Source organism: Euwallacea fornicatus, chromosome 19, assembly GCF_040115645.1.
Source record: "Euwallacea fornicatus isolate EFF26 chromosome 19, ASM4011564v1, whole genome shotgun sequence".
NCBI classification, from domain to species: Eukaryota; Metazoa; Arthropoda; class Insecta; order Coleoptera; family Curculionidae; genus Euwallacea; species Euwallacea fornicatus.
In genome coordinates, this window is record NC_089559.1 from 1,628,337 (window position 1) to 1,641,300 (window position 12,964).

General features: G+C 37.2%; 2 protein-coding genes across 2 annotated transcripts in view; one reads left to right on the plus strand and one right to left on the minus strand.

The window, feature by feature from the left end:
• LOC136345368 (uncharacterized) overlaps positions 1-12,964 on the plus strand; it is a 15,846-nt gene continuing 2,882 nt past the window's right edge. Inside the window, exon 1 of the mRNA XM_066293605.1 lies at positions 1-177. The gene's annotated coding sequence lies outside the window, so the exon portion shown is untranslated. The remainder of the gene's footprint in view (positions 178-12,964) is intronic.
• The window catches only part of LOC136345367 (poly(A) RNA polymerase gld-2 homolog A-like), a 16,647-nt gene continuing 15,171 nt past the window's right edge, over positions 11,489-12,964 (minus strand). Inside the window, exons 9-10 of the mRNA XM_066293604.1 lie at positions 11,573-11,765; positions 11,489-11,516 (exon numbers count right to left, since the gene is read on the minus strand). Coding sequence (XP_066149701.1) covers positions 11,504-11,516; positions 11,573-11,765 — 206 coding nt within the window. The 3' untranslated portion in view covers positions 11,489-11,503. The remainder of the gene's footprint in view (positions 11,517-11,572; positions 11,766-12,964) is intronic.

A 12,964-nucleotide genomic window follows, 5' to 3' on the forward strand; every position in this document is an offset into this window, starting at 1 on the left:
CGCGTCCCGACGCCAGACGTCGAGATTAACTGTATCGCGCTCCCCAAACATTCCAGACGCGTCCGCTTTAGTTCAGGGTGGCAGTTGAGCCCTTCGAAGTTTGAAAGTTTCACGGTTTTTCGTATATGTAGTGTTTAGTAATCGGTGCCAATAACAGTGTCAGAAACTGAGTGATTGGTAAGTCTTTAGCGTGTGTAGAATATTCCGGAGTCATTCCTATCTGCCAGTTTCTTTTCATCCTGGTTGCACAGAAGTCCCAAATATGTCCTCATATGTATCTCGAAATAAATTTTTTTTTCTATTAAACGCTCCTCTATTTCTCACGATCTCTAGTTCTTTAGGTCCTCCTCACCATTTCTCCGCCTCTCTGCTTGTTTCTCTCTCTCCCATGTTTTCCCTCTTTATCCTTAATCTCCTTCAATTTGGACACCTGTGCTCCCTTTTCTCTGCTTTTTAAAAATTCTGAAGAAGTTCCCTCAAAACTACCTTCTCTTCCTTCATGCCGAATTCTTCATGTTTCTGGGATTTGACCATAATATTCTGTACTAACTCTTCCATCTCTCTATATCCCCTCACATGGATGCCATCTAAATGACATACCAAGGATTGCTTTTAAAGGATCCTTCAAGAGTAATGAATTTCGAAAAATTGTTACTAGAAAAGCAGCTCTTCTAGGTCAATACTCTTCAGGGTAGGTAATCACATAAGTATGCTCTATAATTTGCCAAATTTGTAACTCGATTTATTTTGAAATAGAGGCGTGCGCAGGTCTCATTTAAATGTACATGAAATTTCCTTTAAAATTCTCTTCAAGAACGATAATTTTTGAAAAACTGTTACTAGCAAAACAGCCCTTCTGAGACAATAATTTTTAAAGTTGATGATCACCAAAGTATTTCCTGTTATTTTTGAAATTTGTAGCAAGACCGATTTTGAAACAGTGGCATGCGAGAGTCTCATTTAAATATATGCCAAATTGTCTTTGAATAACTCTTCAGGAATGATGAATTTCGAAAAGTTTCAAAAAAATAGCCCTTCTACGCCAAACAGTTTCGACGTGAATAATTCCTAATATAACGGAGCACCAGTGGCGTAGCGAATTCGTATTTTGAAACACAAAAAAACACGAATACGATAAAATAAATGATATTTTCGAAAAAGAATTAGGCTGCCCCAAGAAACCCTATACCCCAATAGGCTTTGAACTTAATAATTCTGCAAGTGGGGTGTAAACTGATAAATTTGTAGTTTAACGAATACTAATGTAGTGACGTAGTGGATTCTCATTTCAGAAGACGAGAAAGAGAGCATGTTAACTAAAATAAATTAAATTCTTTTATGATTTTTGTTATCCACATAGACCTTTAGGTCCATGCATTTTAGTGTGAATGATGCCTAAAGTATCGTAGATATATAGTTAAATTTGGAGGCTGATTGGTGGGGGAATTGAAGGACAGTTGATTCTCAATTGAGGAAAATCCCACTAAATGCACTTTTAGTTGAGTTCCAGTTTGCGTCATATCGCTTAAAAATTTCTTGTTTCAAATCTTTAAACAAATCTGGGAATATGTCATTTTGGGCAGTAAAGCCGAATAAATAGCCCACCAGATACATCCATGAAATTGGCTTGTTATTTCTCTAGAATGCCTGCACGGAAAAGTTCTCAAGAAACCCGTCAAATTCAACTGTAGAAACTTCTGGAATATCCCATAGCTTTCCAGAATTTTCGGATCCAGAGCCGAATCTAACGTTAACGTGATGAAGAAAATCCTTGAAAAAAGTGTTGAACGCTAATAAAACACACACAAGCACCAGGACTCTACACTTGAATTATTAGTCCAAAATTCGAAGGGTTTGCATGCATTTCACCCCGTTTGATACAGTCTGATAAATCAATCAACGATACAACTCCGAGGGTTGTAAGCCATCAAAAGGAGACAGACATTTGCCGGAAATGACATCGGTCATCGACGGAAGTGCATAGAAAGAGGGTGCCACCCCCGGATTTGCCCTCGAAGGTCAGAACTAGGGGTGAATTACACGCACAACGTCATCAGGTGAATTACGAATAATGCAAATAATGAGTATTAGAAGTATTTTTATTAATGAGCGCAATTTTAATTATTAAAAACGATAATAGCGACCCAGTTGACAACCACAGAGGCCCTTTGGAACAAAGTGTGTCAGTCGTCGTATCCGACACCGAGTTGACAATACGGCTGTTTTGACCATTTACAGTGACCGCTTCATTATCTCCCTGTTTTGTCCTTTCAAAACGGCGAAAGTTTCAAGGTAGACACAGCGGCACAATACGACAAAACTCCGAATTAAGTAGCATTGTATCAAGATCCGCAAAACTTTAGAGTTCGATTTCAGGGTTAAAAAACAAAGTATCTTGGTTTTTGTGCTTGAAAGCTCCCCTAATTCCGCCCTGCCTCTCCGCTAAGCGGCTTAACATTAACTGGATCCGTGTGGAAATTGCATTTGGCAGAAGTGGATCCATTGTAGTCAGAAGCTCTTTAAAGATGCCTTCCACCTGATTCTCTTATTGCCGCAACTTTTCACTCTTCCAGATTTAAACGCTTTATTAAAATCAGAGATTAGTTTCAGAGATTTTATACGCTAGTGACAGTGGCGTGCCTGCATCGGCGGTATGATACAGAGGTCATTTAACGAACAATGGGCATGCACGGGATATCTGCATGACATCGAGAACAATGGAAACAAACTGGAAAGCGCGAACTCTTCCAAAGGTGGAAAGTCGAGCTTTGGCGCTTTGGTTTCCATGGAACGGTCAGTCGACAAACGAATGGAAACTCTGTAACTGTATAACCTCCGTTAAACACATACGTGCAGCATTTAATATGCAAATTTCCAGGATTAATCCAGACACGGCATAATCGGGCATACTTTCTCTGTGCCGTAGGAATTTTGTTAGGTAGTTATACAGGGTGTCCCGAAATTAAAGCACCATATTTAAACAACGTAAATTAGGTCAAAAAATAACACCAAAACTTTAAATAAAACAATGTCGGAAAATGCTTCCTTAATGAGGTATGCCTCTTTAAAGACGTAACTCTGATGATGGTAATTTTGAAATATTTCCAAAACGGTGCAAGATAACTTTATGAAATTTGGTACGATTTTATACCTTATAAGCCTCAATTGACTGATGTGGCTGAATGGAAATTATTTCGTCAGAGGCGTGCTGCACGGGTAGTGTCGGGGTTAAAAAATGCTAGATTTTTTTTATGTGCCCCATTTTTTAGTTGCTGATGCAAAATTATGAAACCATATACGCTTCCAGAAAAAAAAGACACTCTTGGTTCACGATGCTAGGACGCTTCGTTTTCGAATAAAATGAATTTAAACATTACAATGCATGACAAATACAAATGATGCTTAAAGCGATATTTTATTAAACACATCAAAACGATTAAACAATAATAAAAAACGAACAAGAAATTTAAATGACGCACTTTCAAAGTAAGTTTTCAAATAAGTTTCCGTTTTGTTGGATACACAGTCTAGATCGTTTTTTTATGCTCTGGGAGGCACGGGAAATTTGAAACGTATTTTCTTTTATTTGATTAGCAGCTAAGTTGATTCTATCCAACAGTTCTTCCCTCGTGTTTATTTCTGTGGCATAGATTATGCTACACATAAAGCCCCAAAAAAAATAATCCAGGGGATTAAGGTCAGGTGATCGAGGGGGCCAGGTTATTGGACTACCTCTTCCTATCCACCTGCCTGGAAACTTTTCATCAAGCCAATTTTTCACGTTATTTCCAAAGTGAGCTGGTGCCCCATCTTGTTGATAATACATTTGCAATCGGGTATGCAATGGTATATCTTCTAATAGGCCTGCCAGCTCATTTTGAAGAAAATGTAAATAGTGTTGTGCTGTTAACCGGTTTGGAAATACAACTGGTCCTATTAATCTATTTCCTATGATACCTGCCCAAATGTTGACAGAAAACCTATGCTGAAAATGTGTTCTCCTTACGACTTTTGGATTTTCATACTCCCAATAATGTGTGTTATGGATGTTAAATGCTTTGTCTCTCGTAAAACTAGCCTCATCAGACCACAAGATATTATGTAAAACATTTTGGTGATTCAAAACCCACTGGCAAAAATTCATCCTAACTGTAAAATCTTCCTCTCGTAAGTCTTGAACCCTTTTATAGTGAAAGGGATGCAATCCCTGCATCCGAGTCATTCTTCCTATCTAAAAATTAATATTCGAAATAACTGTTTATCTGTTGTTATTTTAACGACTGTATTTACGATCGATTTTGGTATGTTTGTAATGTTTTCAAGCGTTCTTAGAGAAATTTGAGGATTTTCTTCTATTCGATTAAGCACATCCTCGAAATCGTAATCTACTGTAGGTCTTCCTTGGCCTCGAGAACGTTGAAAAGAACCACATTCGATTAAATTTCTATGTACTCGACTAAAAACAGATCGAAAAGGTATTCTTCTTCTCGGGTACCTCCTTCTGTACTCTTCTACGGCGGCTCGCGAATTACCATTACAGAACCCATAAATAAAATGAATATCGGCAAGCTCCCTACTTGAAAATTTCTCCATTTTTCACTAACAGCTTAATAATGACACAAAGAAACTCCCCAACAGAATAAATATAAACATCAAATTGACAGTCAACATTGTTTAATATTTCGTAGCCTACTATTAAGTTTTCACAGAAAGTAAATCATTTGTATTTGTCATGCATTGTAATGTTTAAATTCATTTTATTCGAAAACGAAGCGTCCTAGCATCGTGAACCAAGAGTGTCTTTTTTTTCTGGAAGCGTATATGGTTTCATAATTTTGCATCAGCAACTAAAAAATGGGGCACATAAAAAAAATCTAGCATTTTTTAACCCCGACACTACCCGTGCAGCACGCCTCTGACGAAATAATTTCCATTCAGCCACATCAGTCAATTGAGGCTTATAAGGTATAAAATCGTACCAAATTTCATAAAGTTATCTTGCACCGTTTTGGAAATATTTCAAAATTACCATCATCAGAGTTACGTCTTTAAAGAGGCATACCTCATTAAGGAAGCATTTTCCGACATTGTTTTATTTAAAGTTTTGGTGTTATTTTTTGACCTAATTTACGTTGTTTAAATATGGTGCTTTAATTTCGGGACACCCTGTATATTCTCACGTCAAAGAAATGTCTTTGAAGACGGTGCAGACGGCAGATAAGCCGTCTTCGAAACTGATGATAGCTGAGAGTTATTAAAATTAACGATGCTTATTATTGAGGACGTCTTTCCAGGCTTTTTAGTCACTTTTCCACGAAGGGCTATCAGATGCAATGGGGCTTCTGTTAACGTTGAAGAGTTTCGTCTTGTTGCATTATAGAGTTTGAGGTGGAAGAGCTGAGTCTAACAATGCCAGACAGCTTAGAGCAAGATCAGAAAAAGTGGAATGGAAAATGAAGACGAAGCGGGACAAATGTGACAACTTTTTACTGGAAATGACCGCTAATCTTCCATGAAAATATTATTGTATTTTTGTGGAATTCATAAGTCCGAGCGTATGCACACCACTTCCGAATGAAAGTTGCAGGAAAGTTCAATTCCTCTAAGAGTTCCTTTGGCCACTTTTGCAGGAAAGTTCAATTCCTCTAAGAGTTCCTTTGGCCACTTTCCTTGATTTAGAACCTTATTTTCTCCGCGTTTAAAATTTCTCCAAAAACTTGGAATAATAATATACACAATTTTTTTCATTTACGAGAAGTCAGGTTTAACGGTCATTCCGCGATTAATTAAAAAAAAAACACAAATTTTATGGTTTTTAGAAAGGAGTCCTGACTGGCCGTTGGTCATAAATCTGTTCTAAAATCTGCAAAATTTGTATTTAATCGCAGAACAACGGGAAGATTTCCATAGGCATAATAATAAACATTTTAAATCCCAACATTTTGGAAAATTTACAGATTCGATAGGGAAAATGTTCTGATTGTGCAATTATCCAGCAAAGGATTCAAAAATATTCTCTATAAGTCACAACGATTTCATTTTCCTGCAGTGGTAGTGGGGAAACCACAGGCTCGATTTTTAGGGCTCTCGCAATTGAGAACAATTTTTTATTTTTGTTTAGAGAAAATTTTAAGTTTTTGAAACTCACATAAACAGATTTTGATTGTTCAGGTAACCAGGAACATAGTGAAAAGTGTCCTCTATAAGTTGTAGAATTTGCACTTTTGAAAAATTGTTAATGCGAGCATTAGAGTCTTGCTTGGGAGCCCTGTGGACGAAGAAAACCAACATTTTCTAGTTCAATATATTGGAAAATAGTCAAAGAGGTTTCTATAAGATAGAATACTTTCCACTTTCCTTCAGTTGAAATTGAGTAACCAGGCTATCGATTGTGTAGGATTTAATAATTCAATAAAATTGATATATTTAATTTTTTTAAAATTTTGAGTTTTTAAAATCGATAGAAAAAACATTCTGATTGTTATATTAGCCAACAAGATGGCTAAATGTTCTTCATGCGCTGCGGAATGAATACTTTCCAGAAATTGTTAATACGCCTGCACTAGAATTATTTAATATTTTTAATTCCAAAATTTTTAAAAGTAACTATACATGACAAGAAAAATGCTCTAATTGTTCAACTATTCGGGCAAATAGTCAAAAGTGATCTTCATAAGTAACGATATTTCCACTTTCCTTCAATGGAAATGGAAGAACCTCTGGTTCGATCCTGAAGAATCTCATAGTGGAGAAAAATCGGTATTATTTTCATTCAAAAAATTGTGGAATTTTTAAATAGGGCGGAAAAAATATTCCGATACTGCAATTGTCCAGAAGGGGAGTTCGAGTAATTGTTAATGTGCATGTCATCGATCTGCCCAGGAATCCTATGAAACAGAAAATGAGCATTTTCATTTTCGATATTTTGCAATTTTTTTTAAGACCGAAGAAAAATTGTCCTGATTGTCCAATGATCTAGAAAAGTAGTCAAAAGCGTCCTCTGCAAGTTGCACTATTTCTACTTTCCTGCAATGGAATTGGGGGAACCACAAGTTTGATCTAGGCAGATCTCTTAATTGCAAAACGTTGAAATGTTAATATGTGGTGCAGCAAATGAATTAAAAATTAATTCTCTATCAATCTCAGAGCGAAATAGATTGTTGTAATTTGGATCAGAAAAGGGCACGTAGCACAGGAGAGCTTGTTTCTGATCCAGATTCCATAAACGCTCGGTACTCAAAAATTATCTAGAATTTTCGATCGATGAAAGACTTCTGTTAGTCAATCAATCCGCAAGAAGGCCCCTCCATGAGTTCATATTTATCCTTGTTTTTTCCTGACCAACTTCACAACCCGAAACGTGAACTTTTTGCCTTCCACGTTCTTAGTTCGAACAATGGAAAATTGTCTGACCGAGCCACTTTTGAATATCGAAAACCAGTATTAGCCCGAAACAAGGAAGAACGGGCATGGCCGAAAACAATCATCCTAATTACCATCCCGTCTTAAAATCCCGGCAACAGCAAACTTTCCTCAAAACAAAGAAATATGGAGTGCGACACGGGAAATTAAAGTTGAATAAAAGATAATTTGAAATTCAGATTGCGAGGCGTTTTATGGAAATTGGCAAGAAATTTCGACGACGAAAAGTTTTCCGAAATTGTTTTTAATTCTCCCCCTGGATAATTTCCCATCGAACACATCCTTTCGGGTCCTAAACCGACACAAGTAATCCGAGTTAAGCGGATTATTCCACATTCCATATTTCAATAAACTCCTTCCTTAATAAGTTACCCGAATCTTCATGGCACAATTATTTGCAATAGGCGCAGCCGAATCGTTTCCATCCATTTAAGTAGAAACTCTTTCAGAAGCGGATTATGTCCCACTTCTGATCCAGACTTGACAATGCCCGCCTGCGGTTCTCCACATAAAAGATTCGCCCAACAAAAGATTATTAAGTTTGACGAGTAAATTTCAGCGCGGTTACGGTATTAGAATATCCTGGAAATCTGGCATCTCTCTCTACGATTTTAATTGTGTCGAATCGCGGATGCGAGCGAACATTTCCAGGATCGGTCCAGGAATTTCCAGCCGATCTATGGAGTTATTTATTTGGGGGTTGTTGAACTACTCACCGCCTGGAAAAACCCTCCTCCAGATCTCCAAAGTCTCCCCAAAGGGCAGTTTAGGTCAGTTCCTCCCGGACAGCCTGGACAGTAGAATATTCCAAGGGTCCATACCACTCTGACCCGCCGAAAATTGGCGGTTTTTCGAAAAAAAAAATCGCCTTTTTGATATTGCGACGCGTGATATTTTACGAAAAAAATGCGGATTTCTTACTTACTTTTCCGCCTAAGTATTGGCAAGCTTTCCGGACCGTGGAGTGAATAGGCATACTGGGTGGGGTGAAATAAACCAAAAAAACCGTTGGAAAATGTAACAAATGATACAGGGGGTGTCTCTGAAAGGTCTGTAAAAAATCTATCATAGAATGACGATTTAACCCAACTTACCTTAGCCCAAAAGTGGACGGTTTTCAAAATACATGACGTCAAACTGAAGATTCAAAAAAGGGAGAGAATTAGTTACTTCGTTTGTAATGTTGCTATCTGGACAAAATGCGCATCGGAGGCTTTTTAGGGGTGATAAATCAGAATCCGTTTACATTTTCGATGCACATTGTAGAGGGCACTCTCGGCGCTGGGTGAATTCTTTTTAAAGAGGCATCACTTCTCTCTCCCCCGATATAAAGTTTGTTTGTGACTAAATTCGTGTTTTCCCGCTTGTTTTAAGAAAACAAGGTATTTTGGTACAAGCCCCTACGAGCATTCCTTCTTGAGATATTTGAAGTTTAAAGTTCGTCGCAGGTCTTGGAAAATAGCTCAACAGTACATGGCCAATCGTACAATACAGCAAAATTAATAACAAAAAACTGGTATAGAAAAAAATATATGAACAATTAAAAAAAATTATAAGAATTGAAGATTCATTGAAAACGTTTATTTTTTCCATTTCAACTGTACGAACAAAAATAAGTTATTTTTCATAAATCTGGGGTGGAACTTTGTATTCACTTTTTAGAGACACTCTGTATAATGGAACCTTTTTTTGTAGAGGAAAACCTTCGTAGATAGCCGGTCTCGTGGTCCGGCGAACGGGTTATGTGGGATTCACCCCTGATGGGGGCGCCTACCCACCAACACTACTTAGTGGCATATTTTCTAATCTATCTTTCGTTCCAATGTCCCTCACTGCCCCACTCCCTCACTTTACCCCGATATAGAGCGTGTCTCATAAACTTTCAGGCGATTTGGAGCTCATAAAAACAAGTATTCAGAACGAATGCAGCTGGGTTCGAAATCGCTCCGTTTCCAAGATCAATGGTGTTTAATTTTTAATTTTTTTAAATATTTCAAAAACGGTTAGGGCTACGGACATAACATTCGGGACATGTCATAGCGGGATAAACGTGCACGTTTCAGAGTAGGCAATTTATTTCCATTTACACCAGTGGCGCCTAAACGGCCATTCAATGGACTATTTTTGATGGAAAAAATGGTACGCCACTGACTTTTTTAATACAAATATTTTCTTCATAATATTCAATTAATTCTTAAAAAAAGGTCTCTTAACGTTTTAATGCTCAAGCAGCCGTTTTCGAGATAAAAAGAACTATTTCTTATTCATGTGCCACATATACAAGGTGTGCCAGAATGAGAGGGCTAAGCTTAACCACATATTCCTTGGTCAAAAATATATCGATTCATGGTGATGTACTTATATACGAAATTGTCTCGTTCTGGGGACATAGCCCGGCAAAGTTTCACTCTTTTCTTAAATTTTGCAAATAAGTCAAAAACGGCTATATGGATTGTAGCGAAATTTGATGCATAGTCCTTCAGCTTCTCGGGGCACATTAGACGGGAATTATTATTCCAAAACCATCAGAGGTAGTGGTGAATTCCTAGAAGGTCGAATGTTAAATATACCAGAACTTTTTTATTCGCCCATGAAGAAAAAAAGAAACCCTGTATATATATATATATATATATATATATATATATATATATATATATATATAAAATATTACACACCCTGTATCATGGAAACGAAGCGATTTCGGACCTAACTTTATTCGCTCTAAATACTTGTTTTTATGAGGTCCACCTCCCCTGAAAGTTTGTCGGTATATTTATGAGACACCCTGTACAATAAAATCTAACCTAACTATAGCCAAACCGACCTAAACCTCCTATAATCGATTAAAATCAAGTAAAAACAAACATAACATTATTAAAAAAACACTTAAAAGCCATATGGTGGGTTTTACTAAGGTTAAGTTAGGTTAGAATCCATTATATTATTTATTATATTTTTCAACCCTTTTTTGGTTTCATTTTACCCCATCCAGTGCATTTGTTCACTCCACGGTTCTGAAAGTTTGCAAGATACTTATATGGAAAATTAGTTTAAAAAATCCGCCTTTTTTGTAAAGAATCACATGTCGCAATATTAAAACAGTCATTTTTTCAAAGAAGAACCCATTAATTTTTGGTGGGTTCAAATCATACGTCACCTATTCCAAAAATGGTGATTGGTGAGTAGTGACTGCTTCAAACTTTTGAGCTCAAAGTCTCGTCTGCAGGTACCAAAATTTCATTGATTGTAACCGAGGGTGGAACAGCCGGAGTAAACCTATTGCGTGAATTAAAGACTTAAGTATCTTAAACCTTAATTATGGTCTACCTCCCATTAATGCAGACGAGATGGACGAACTGTTGGAGATGACCTTCCTAGCTGCCTTTGAAAGCAATTTACGCCTATAATGAAGTTTTTGAGCCCTGTTGACTCCATGGTTTCATTAGTGAACTGTATTAATTAACGTTGGCTTACTAAGTTTGACAGCTTTTTTATTTAATAAGCGCAGACGTACACGATGGGCATTAGAGGAACTATAATTCAACAAAAACGAACTTTAATTGCCGCAATTTTAGAAAATCTTAAACTCTATTCGTAAACAACGTACGTCAATGACTTTTATCGAGTTTTAAACCTCTGATTTCCTTGAAATGGTACATTTAGAAACCATTTATACCAATCAACTGAACCTGGTAGCTGAAAATGTCCTTTTCTTTTTGGGTTCGACAGTCCGTATTTAATAAACAGAGGCGTCCAAGAACAGAGGCTGCCTTGGTTTTAATATGTTTTTTTATTAAGTTTCGAAGCAACCTACGTCTACGACTTCGTGGATTTTAAAAAACCAAACTTCCCCCTATATTTTGATTGTTCAACTAACAGTGGCGCAGAAACGGGGAATATTAAGTTTTTTTCCCAGTAAAAACCCAAGAACTACCACGTAACTGCCTAAAATCATTCACTCGCAGCTGTTCTGACGCTACACAGAATTTTGCAAGGGAACGACGATTTTTACCTTTCCGACGTTTCGAAATTCACGTTTCCGTCCTCAGGGCTTTTCGAGAAGCGGAATCTTTCAAGCCGCCTATAACTGAACTCTACCGAAATTAATCAACATTTTCAATTCGCTCGTCGATATAAATATTATTCTCACATGTAATAAATCGGCTTACGGAACTGTGGCCTCAAAAACACATCCAGGAACGCAGTTCTCAACCACTTCTGAGGTGGAGCAATTAATTTAAGTCTGTTTGGCCAAGACTTCCTGCGGCTCGTCTTAGGATCCCTTGTCTCGCAGGAACAGCATTCTTTGCAATCTATGATGAATCTCGGGCTTGTCGTCGCAGCTGTAATGAATGATACTGTTATTCATTCATTATTAAATATTAATTTGTTTAATGTTTAGCGAGCGCGAATGTGTGCGTTAATGTCGCGGACTTTTGAAAAGTTTCAAATTCAGAGCTGGCATTATCTGTAAACATAAATATAATATCTGTAACGTTAAACGGGACACTCAGAGCCATCCGGGAAGATCGCCTTGAGTGTCCCCTTTAACGTGAAATTCCACAAACATACCTAATCCCAATCTGCAGTATACCAAGTATCAAAAAGTTTGATTTTAATATCCTGGATTTTTCAAAAATGAAAAAAGTCAAAGGGACGTAAATCTGGTAATTAGGTTGTCCTTGAAAATGTAGAGCATATATATTATGTTACAAGCAAATTTAAGATCAATATTACATCCGTATTTTTGGAGTAGGAATGAATATAAAAATAGCCCTATTAATTCCTTTCTTTTTTTAACTTAGGACCCCTTAGAAGTTAGGGGGTATTAGGTTACGTGTGTTCAAACTCATTAGTTTTTTTTACGATGTTGTGCCTCTTTCCTTTGTTTTAAAAATACAGCTTGATGGAAAACAACAGTCGCACATGTCGCTACAAATTCCTCCATTAGCAGGGTCGATTTGGGCAGAGACATCTCAGTTTATTTTTACTTCTCGATCCGAGCTTTGAAAATGTCTCATTTCTGGACGGCAAAATATGTGATAAAAAGCGTCTCATCACCACCACCAAAAAGCCGCATAAACGTCGGCAGGCGTTAAAACCACCCCCCCATTCACCCCACATTTTATGCAAATGTACATTTTCTCCCCTAAATTATTTTAACGCCGATCCAACAGATTTGTAGCGCTCTATTGTGTTCGAAGTGGATTCTCTTGTACGATATCCACACCTATCTCTGGAATATACATATGTATGTTATGTCGTCGTCCTATCTCTTCTTCGTGTTGTTCAGATGTCTGTTTTTTATTTGAGGAAATGGTTTTCTCGAGAGTCTAAGCTGAAGACGGTTTTGACGACATTTTTTGATAGAAAGATTAAGAAAAAGAATTTGATCTATAAGTTTAGGCACGAAATTGTCAAATTCTGGCCGATCCGACTCAAATAATTGAACCGGTTAAGCTAATTTTCCTATTATTGAACGTTCGTGTCTCTCTGCAAAAGTTCTACGCCTATGGAATTCACCGAATTATGTTTAGCGTGA